Genomic DNA, 9342 nt, shown 5'->3' with positions numbered 1-9342 from the left:
TGTGCAATAATAATGTTTAACCTCTAAAAGTCTAAGCTTTTTAGGTATCCTAAAAATATATATAAAATATATGAAATAGTATCATAAGGAATAAGGTTTTGAAGTGTCTGTCCTATATCTAGGAGACATAGGAAAGCTCAGGAAATATATATATACACACACACACACACTACCGTTCAAAAGTTTGGGGTCACTTAGAAATGTCCTTGTTTTTTAAAGAAAATTTTTTTTATGGTCCATTAAAAAAATATACATTTGATCTGAAACAGTGTAGACATTGCTAATGTTGGAAATTACTTTTGTAGCTACAAAACGGTGGAATATCTCCATAGGCGTCCAGAGTCCCATTATCAGCAACCATCACTCCTGTGTTCCAATGGCCAAGTTGTTAGCTAATCCAAGTTTATCATTTTAAAAGGCTTTTTGGCTAATTAGAAAATCATTTTGCAATTATGTTAGCACAGCTGAAAACTGTTGTTCTGATTAAAGAAGCAATAAAACTGACCTTCTTTAGACTAGTTGAGTATCTGCATTTGTGGGTTTGATTACAGGCTCAAAATGGCCAGAAACAAAGACTTTTCTTCTGAAACTCGTCAGTCTATTCATGTTCTGAGATATGAAGGCTATTCCATGCGAGAAATTGCCACCAAACTGAAGATCTCGTACAGTGCTGTGTACTACTCCCTACACAGAAAAGTGCAAGCTGGCTCTAACCAGAATAGGAGGAGTGGGAGGCCCCTGTGCACAACTGAGCAAGAGGACAAGTACATCAGAGTGTCTAGTTGGAGAAAGACGCCTCACAAGTCCTCAACTGGCAGCTTCAATAAATAGTGCCCGCCAAACACCAGTCTCAACGTCAACAGTGAAGAGGCGACTCAGGGATGCTGGCCTTCTAGGCAGAGTTGCAAAGAAAAAGCCATATCTCTGTCCAGTGTCTGTTCTTTTTCCCATCTTAATCTTTTTTTTGTATTGGCCAGCATGAGATATGGCTTTTTCTTTGCAATGAATATCCCTTTGAGCATGCTGAAGTTATTACACTTTGGATGGTGTACCAATACACCTAGTCACTATGAAGAAATCGGACATCCTTCCTAACTCAGTTCCTGGAGAGATAGGAAACCATTCAGGGCATTCAAAATTAGGCCAATGGTGATTTTAAAACAGTGACAGAGTTTAACGGCTGTGATAGGAGAAAACTGAGGAAGGAACAACAACATTGTAGTTACTACACAATACAAAGAATATTTCAAAGCATGCACCCTGTGTTGAGGAACAATAGTGTTAAGGAACTATAGTAGTGCCACACATGATCGAGGGATACTACAGTGTGTAGTACAGTAATCTACATAATTATAGTAAGTACTGTAGTATTCTATAGTCAACTATTATTTTTTCATGTGGGTGCCAAACTCCCCAAAAATATGCTTGTGTTTCTGTGGTCGGTGAATGAGCAACACTTCGTCGTCTGCTGTTTTTTTTTTACCTATAATGACAAAGACAGCCATTCTGATAACATAGAGTGCAAACACTATTCCTCGACTGCAGACAACAAAAACATAGACTTTCCCATTAAACAAGCTTTATTCGTGTTACGTCATGACAATGCAGATATGAGGTCGGACATGGTGTTATTAAGTGAGGATTTGTGCTGCAATGTGATACTGTGTGAAGTCAGCATGCCATGTGATACAGTATATAACACAACATAAGTCCAGTGTTGGTATCAGCACGTCAATTATCGTCAACTAAAAACAATTATGTAGAAGAGTGCAAAACACAGATTGAAATCAAAATTATTACTTGACATGGCAGAATGCAAGAACTGTAAAAAATATATGGACAAGAGGGCAGGCTCTGTGACAAAGAGTCACAGAAAAAGAGAGAAAGAAAAACTGAATGATATAGTTAGAGTGTAAGGGAGAAATAGAGGCTGATAGAAAAAGACAGTAACAAAGACAAAGCGAGTAAAAAAAAGAGTAAGAGCAAGAGAGAGTGAAAGCTTGGTGGCTACGAATCCTGTCAGACTGCTGTGGCGAAGCCTATGCGGTTGTTGCGACGGTCAAACTCTGTGTAGTAGCGGGCGATGAAGTTGGCTCCCAGGATCCAGATAGGGCCAGTAGGGGGCGGCACATCCAAACCCCTAAAAGTCACGCTACATATGTCCTCTCCAAACTGAGATTGCTGCAGACACAAATAGAGTTCAAAGCACAAAACATGTTGGTAAAGACTTCCATAAATGTATATGCAGTTGAAGTCGGATGTTTACATACACCTTAGCCAAACTCATTTAAACTCCGTTCTTCACAATTCCTGACATTTAATCCTGGTGAGAATTTATTGTTTTAGGTCAGTTAGGATCACCGCTTTATTTTAAGAACGTGAAATGTCAGAATAATAGTAGAAGGAGATTGATTTATTTCAGCTTTTATTTCTTTCATCACATTCCCAGTGGGTCAGAAGTTTACATACACTCAATTAGTATTTGGTAGCATTGCCTTTAAATTGTTTTACTTGGGTCAAACATTTTGGGTAGCCTTCCACAAGCTTCCCACAATAAGTTGGGTGAATTTTATGATGGCCACTCCAATAGCTTGACTCTGTTGTGCTTAAGCCATTTTGCCACAACTTTGGAAGATTTCTTGGGGTCATTGTCCATTTGGAAGACCCATTTGTGACCAAGCTTTAAAATCCTGACTGATGTCTTGAGATGTTGCTTCAATATATCCACATAATTTTCCTACCGCATCATGCCATCTATTTTGTGAAGTGCACCAGTCTCTCCTGCAGAAAAGCACCCCCCACAAAATGATGCTGCCACCCCCGTGCTTCACAGTTGGGATGGTGTTCTTCGGCTTGCAAGCGTCCCCCTTTTCCCTCCAAACATAACAATAGTCATTATACCCAAACAGTTCTATTTTTGTTTCATCAGACCAGACCAAAAAGTACGGTCCCCATGTGCAGTTGCAAACCGTAGTCTGGCTTTCTTATGGAGATTTTGGAGCAGTGGCTTCTTCCTTGCTGAGCGGCCTTTCAGGTTATGTCGATATAGGACTCGTTTTACTGTGAATAGAGATACTTTGTACCTGTTTCCTCCAGCATCTTCACAGGGTCCTTTGCTGTTGTTCTGGGATTGATTTACACTTTCTTGCACCAAAGTACATTCATCTCTAGGGAGACAGAACGCGTCTCCTTCCTGAGCATTATGACGGCTGCACGATCCCATGGTGTTTATACTTGTGTACTATTGTTTGTTCAGATGAACGTGGTACCTTCAGGCGTTTGGAAATTGCTCCCAAGGGTGAACCAGACTTGTGGAAGTCTACAATTTATTTTCTGAGGTCTTGGATGATTTCTTTTGGCTTTCCCATGATGTCAAGCAAAGAGGCACTGAGTCTCAAGGTAGGCCTTAAAATACATCCACAGGTACACCTCCAAGTAACTCAAATTATGTCGATTAGCCTATCAGAAGCTTCTAAACCCATGACATCATTTTCAAAGCTGTTTAAAGGCACCGTCAACTTAGTGTATGTAAACTTCTGACCCACTGGAATTGTGATACGTGAAATACTCTGTCTGTAAACAATTGTTGGAAAAATGACTTGCGTCATGCACAAAGTAGATCTCCTAACCGACTTGCCAAAACTATAGTTTGTGAACAAGAAATTTGTGGAGTGGTTGAAAAACGAGTTTTAATGACTCCAACCTAAGTGTATGTAAACTTCCGAATTCAACTGTATGTAATTGTCACTGCTGATTTCCTCCTCTTCGTCTGAAGAGGTGTAGCAGGGATCGGACCAAAATGCAGCGTAGTTCGTGTTCAACATGTTTAATGAGAGACGATAACGTGAACACTACACAAATACAAAATAACAAACGTGGCAAAACCGAAACAGTCCTATCTGGTGCAGAGAACACAAAGGCAGGAAACAATCACCCACAAAGTACCCACAGAATATGGCTGCCTAAATATGGTTCCCAATCAGAGACAACGATAGACAGCTGCCTCTAATTGAGAACCAATCTAGGCAACCATAGACATACACTCTACCTAGAAAGGAAAGTGCAATACGGTGCACTCACGCAACACTGGGTGCTCAAAACCAAATGCCCCAAACACGGGGGACTAAAATAGTACAGTAGAATACACGACCAGGAACAAACACGTTCCTCTACTACAGAACCGATGGTCACAATAATTAATCCCGCACAAAGAAACAGGCGGGCCGGCTGTCTAATAAAGCCCCACTAATGACTCCCTAACAGGTGCTAACAATAAACATACAAGGAGGGGGAGGAAAGACCATCAGTGGCAGCTAATAGGCCGGCGACGACGACCGCTGAGCGCCACCTGACCGGGAAGGGGAGCCACCCTCGGTCGGACTCGTGACATCCAAAATAACTGTTCTTTTTTACTGCAGTAATTTTGCAGTGTAAGTGCAGTTGCAGTGCAGTAATAACTGCAGTTACACTATTCTGCTATTATCACGTCCAAAAACCACAGTTGACTGCAGTTACTGCACTTTTACTGCCGTTTCAAAACTACAATATTTTTTTGTAAGCGGTGTTCAACATCTATGAAGTAGCTAGTAAGTTTACTGTAGTAGTTGACTTGGTAACCAAACAAACAGACTTGCGAGTTCATCTAACCAAACCATACATCCTAGCTTGCTATTATGAAAATCAAATTCAGCAATGCAATAACGTTAATGTTTTCAATTAAATTTTTGCTTTCAAAAGCAGCTCAAATATAGAACATGTGAGAATGAACTAGCCATTGAATTCTGCCGTGCTGATATACCGTGCATTATAGGGAAATAATGTACATTCTAGAATGCCCTTTAAGCCAATCAGAAATGAGTATTCAACAATGCCATGGTATAAGTCCAAAATAAACATGACATAATAGCTGCGAAGGTATCAAAGACAATCACCCTGTACCTGTATCCCAGTCATGCTCGTTTCCATGTTGCTTACCCATAAGATGTAGTCTCCTTCAGTGAGTGAGTACTCATGGCCTCCCAGGTGGAAGGTGACACTGGGTAAGGACTTTACCAGGTCACAGTTCACAGTGTACTGAAAAGGGGACAAAAAAACACAGCTTAGTCCACTGGGTATTCCAGAAAGCCGGATTAGTGACTTAAGGAGGTTTGTCAAACCAGAATTCACGGCTCCAGAAAGAGCTTGAAAGAGAGCCTGATCAGAGACCATAGCAACGAATGCGCTGAAGTGAATCTGCTACCTACTAGGTTACGTGATCTTAGCCTATGCTGGTGAACAAATATGGGACTTATCCGTAAAATCAGATTCCTGTTTGTCACTATGGCCTGTCCTTTCTTTGAAAACCAACTTGACATCGGAGCCTGCATTGTTTGCCGTGATTTACAAAGTAAATGAATTGTTGGCCCTCAAAATAGATCCTTTAGATCATTCAGAAGAAGTTATCTTTGAATATTATCGCTTTTCAGCACAATCACTCATATATCTGGTCAATTTACTCAACCCATATATAGCAATAATATAACGCTGTTTCGCTTTGACTATACAAACTCTGTGTATTGCGTTGCGATTTTTTTCCCACTGGAAGTTTCAGGTACAATGTGGGTGATGCTGAGCTATTTTTTTATGTCTTTGTTGCATTCCCTGGCCATCAAGCTGTCCATATGATCAAGGAGGACTTTTACAGTATTGCAGGTACAGTAGGCTGACTGCCAGGGAAGCTTTGCTAATCTCAAAATCAATAAACATAGGCAACATGATAAACTGCCTAATTCATCCTGCAGATTTTCCCAACGTCATTGGTGCTATAGAATCAATGTTACAATAAACGTGCTCTATAAAGTGAAAACATGATTACCCATGTGTGTAAGCTAAGCTTCTTAGCTATTGGAATCGTGCTACTTCTTTTGCGCACTTACCCTGGCTCCAATTTTCTGCGAGGCTCCCTCTGGCTTTTGCTGTGGCGGATATATTACTTTTGTTGGTAAATATGTGATCATATTCATTGCATGTTGTCACATTTGTGTCTCGTTCTAGACTTGTGAAATATTGGGCTCTGTCTTTTGACTCCAGTTCTATCGTTTTTTCCTGTCATCGAAATGAGGACCTTTTTGAATGTTGCCTACAACCTGCCAGTTGTCAGATCAACCAATCTGCACTTCGCTTGGCCTAATAACTTAATAGAGAAGCAGCCATTCTGGAACCAAGAAATCCGGGACTCCCTCAACTGATTAAGACAAGACTGATATGTTCAGGAAATCCTGCATTTGTTAAACCATCTTTCTGGAATACCCCTCTGAAGATAAAATAGTTAAAGGTGCAATCTGCAGTTGCTACATACATTTTTTTGTACTTATAAATTAGTAATTTGTAGGTCCTACCCATTGATTCTTGAAGCATTTTACTTATAAATGCCTCATGAGCTTAGTTCATGTCATATCCCATCAGAAGTCAAAATATAACCATGTTTTATTCCAATGTTTGTAAACAAATTAAATGTAAACAAACACTGTGTAGACTCAAAACATGGTTAAAACTTGAGTGGTTATATTTTTGCAGGATAATCCCTTAGCTTTTTATGGAAACAGTGTCAGGGAAATACTTTATTATTGTTTCAACTGCAGATTGCCCCTTTAAGAGACTGGCTGAGGGGATTCAATTAATCTGGGTGTGTTTTGCTCGGTTGTTTGCGCGGTTGCGCGGTTGTTTGCATTTGTTTTTGAAACAGGGCTGCCTTTGAATGAGGCCAGTTGCCCCGTTCAAAGCCCACTGAGAAGTTGGCTCTCTGCTCAAAACAGAAGTGACGTAGGAGCACGTGGAGTAACGAGTAGGATTCTGTGTTTTCACATGCAATGGTGATTGCTTTTGATAGAAAAATAAAAACATATATTTTATGGACGATGCACAATGCTGCCAACATGACCGAGCGGCGCAGATTACTGATTGATTTGAGGCAGGTACTCCTCCCTCACAGCTTTTGCCGGCTCACGTCACTGGGCCATAGACAGGTGACAAGCAGCATAATCAAATCTGCCCAATTTGTGATGTACATACCCCTCCCTCTGCCAGCTCTGTGGCTCCAATGGTCTTCATCAGTACAGCCACAGAAGAGGCAGGGCCTGTAATGTAGGAGGAGCCTGTGTCAATCACAGCCATGCAGCCCTCCTTACAGAACAGCATCTCCTCCCCCACAGACACCCTGGTAGAGAAAGAGAATTACACACATTTATTTCTACCTTTATTTAACTAGGCAAGTCAGTTAAAGAACAAATTCTTATTTTCACTGACAGCCTAGGAACAGCGGGTTAACTGCCTTGATAAGGAGCAGAACGACAGCTTTTCACCTTGTCAGCTCGGGGATTTGATCTTGCAACCTTCCGGTTACTAGTCCAACGCAGACAACATGCACACAGACCTATACACAGACCTATACAACTTTCCCATCTCACCCTTTCATGTTGACCTCCCATTTTCCTGCCTCACGGGTGCCCATGTAGTTGAAGGTACCAGTGTAGTAGTCTGGGTCTGTCCCTCCCAGCACTAGCTCTCCACCTGGTTTGTGCATTGGGTCTCTGAGAGAAGAAAAACATATTTTGGACTAATTCACAGATTCTAAAAGTACTTATTTGTGTATGTGGAGGAATAATCCGTATATGAACAGTGATAGTGATATCTCCTACTTGCTGTAATAGACAGAGAAGACGTCCTCCTTGAGGACGTGCTGGGACATAATGCGGTCGAACACGGGGGTGATGCCGTCGATGGCCACGATGGGGTAGCCCATCCCCAGGACCCCATCAAACTTGGCAAAGATGAAGGGGATGGCAGGCAGGGCTGTAACCTCAGCAAATACTTGGACCACTGGGATGCCACCCACCTAGAGGAAGCACAGAGTAAGATGTTGTTCCATAATACCTAGATAAAGGTTTTCCCCCAGTGAGATGATCCTACTGTATACCACTACTTATGGGCAAGTCTACTATTATTTCCCAAATTTGATCATTAAAAAGGACAATACAAATAGGTGATAGGAAACAGATTAGGAGAAAGAGAAGGTTGGTTGTTTTCCTGTTGAGGTGTTGCATAACTCACCACAACCACATCCTCACTCAGGAACCCTCTGACGTTTCCAGAGGCATACTGGATGGAGAAACCTGTCCCGTTCTCTATGTGTGTTCGGGATTTGGAGGCATCATATCTGTTGTGGGTAACTGAGAGTTCAAAGGTCACTGAGTCATAATCATCCGGGAACATCATCATCACTGGTGACGCAATCATACAGGTTTTGTGTGTGTGTGTGTGTGTGTGTGTGTGTGTGTGTGTGTGTGTGTGTGTGTGTGTGTGTGTGTGTGTGTGTGTGTGTGTGTGTGTGTGTGTGTGTGTACTTACAGCAGGCAGTATAGAGAGGGGAACAGTTGTAAGAGGGCACCCACAGGTTGGCTGAGCCTGTATCAAACACCACATTGAACATCTGAGCAGGAGAACCAATACTGATCTCCCCATAATACTGGGCCTGAGAAGAAGAGAGAAGAGGAAGCAATTAATCATTTACACCACTGAGTTGGGCATAGGTTTCGTGTCCTCTCATTTATGTGCTAATCCAATGTCAATTGCATCTATGTGTTGTCAGTGCAATGTGTGCAGATGGTCTCTCACATCCAGGTAGTTGGTGAGGGGGGTGGGGGTGGTGCCGTTGCTGGTGGAGGGGTCATCTTTGCTTTTCTGGGCCAATTCAGCAAAGAACTGGGCAGGGGACACGCCTATCTCATGCAGAGTCTCTCTTATGGAGGGCATCTTCTTCAGACTGATCCTGAACAGAGAGGACAATGGTAAGGAAAGACCATCCAATAGAATGATATATAGGGAGTGACCAGGGGTGGGGTTATACAATCCAGTCTGCAATCATGGACCATTTGGTGATATAAGACCATGTGTCCTCGTGTCAGTATGACATTGTTGTTTCTACAGCTCTGCCAAAAATACACATTCTCTATTGAGTTAGTTAAGCAAAAGAGGCTGGTTTAAATGGATAAAATACACCCAAGTATCCATTCAACCTCCTTTGCTGTCTATCGTAGGTGACATTACATCGTAGGAACATAACACAGAGGACCATAACACATTGCAGAGTAGACTTCATATAGTGAGACACACAAAAAAAAATGGTTACCTTTGTAAGGCATTGATTGTGGTCATCGTCAGTGACAGAGCAATCACACACACCCAGCAATGCATCAGCATGGCCATGGAGACTCTGAAGAGCGAAGGAGTGTACGGGCCCTGAGAAGACGCACAAGTTATCCTAGTCAAGTTATCCTAGTATCGTTCCTCCGGGCACACCAGCTG

At 41.9% G+C, this 9342-nt stretch overlaps 1 protein-coding gene across 2 annotated transcripts in view; it reads right to left on the bottom strand.

The window, feature by feature from the left end:
* Positions 1 to 1562: 1562 nt before the first annotated feature.
* The window catches only part of LOC110531962 (renin), a 197052-nt gene continuing 189272 nt past the window's right edge, over positions 1563 to 9342 (bottom strand). Inside the window, exons 3-11 of one of the 2 annotated variants that reach the window (XM_021615508.3) lie at positions 9167 to 9276; positions 8653 to 8806; positions 8386 to 8509; positions 8089 to 8207; positions 7677 to 7873; positions 7446 to 7568; positions 7051 to 7195; positions 4975 to 5073; positions 1563 to 2181 (exon numbers count right to left, since the gene is read on the bottom strand). In XM_021615508.3, the coding sequence (XP_021471183.1) occupies positions 2020 to 2181; positions 4975 to 5073; positions 7051 to 7195; positions 7446 to 7568; positions 7677 to 7873; positions 8089 to 8207; positions 8386 to 8509; positions 8653 to 8806; positions 9167 to 9243 (1200 nt within the window). In that variant the 5' untranslated portion in view covers positions 9244 to 9276 and the 3' untranslated portion in view covers positions 1563 to 2019. The remainder of the gene's footprint in view (positions 2182 to 4974; positions 5074 to 7050; positions 7196 to 7445; positions 7569 to 7676; positions 7874 to 8088; positions 8208 to 8385; positions 8510 to 8652; positions 8807 to 9166; positions 9277 to 9342) is intronic. The other variant, XM_036987861.2, reaches the window with a different exon arrangement.

This window comes from Oncorhynchus mykiss, chromosome 9 (genome assembly GCF_057628025.1).
Source record: "Oncorhynchus mykiss isolate SJ-2025 chromosome 9, ASM5762802v1, whole genome shotgun sequence".
Classification (NCBI taxonomy): Eukaryota; Metazoa; Chordata; class Actinopteri; order Salmoniformes; family Salmonidae; genus Oncorhynchus; species Oncorhynchus mykiss.
This window is presented reverse-complemented; position numbering and strand designations above follow the sequence as displayed.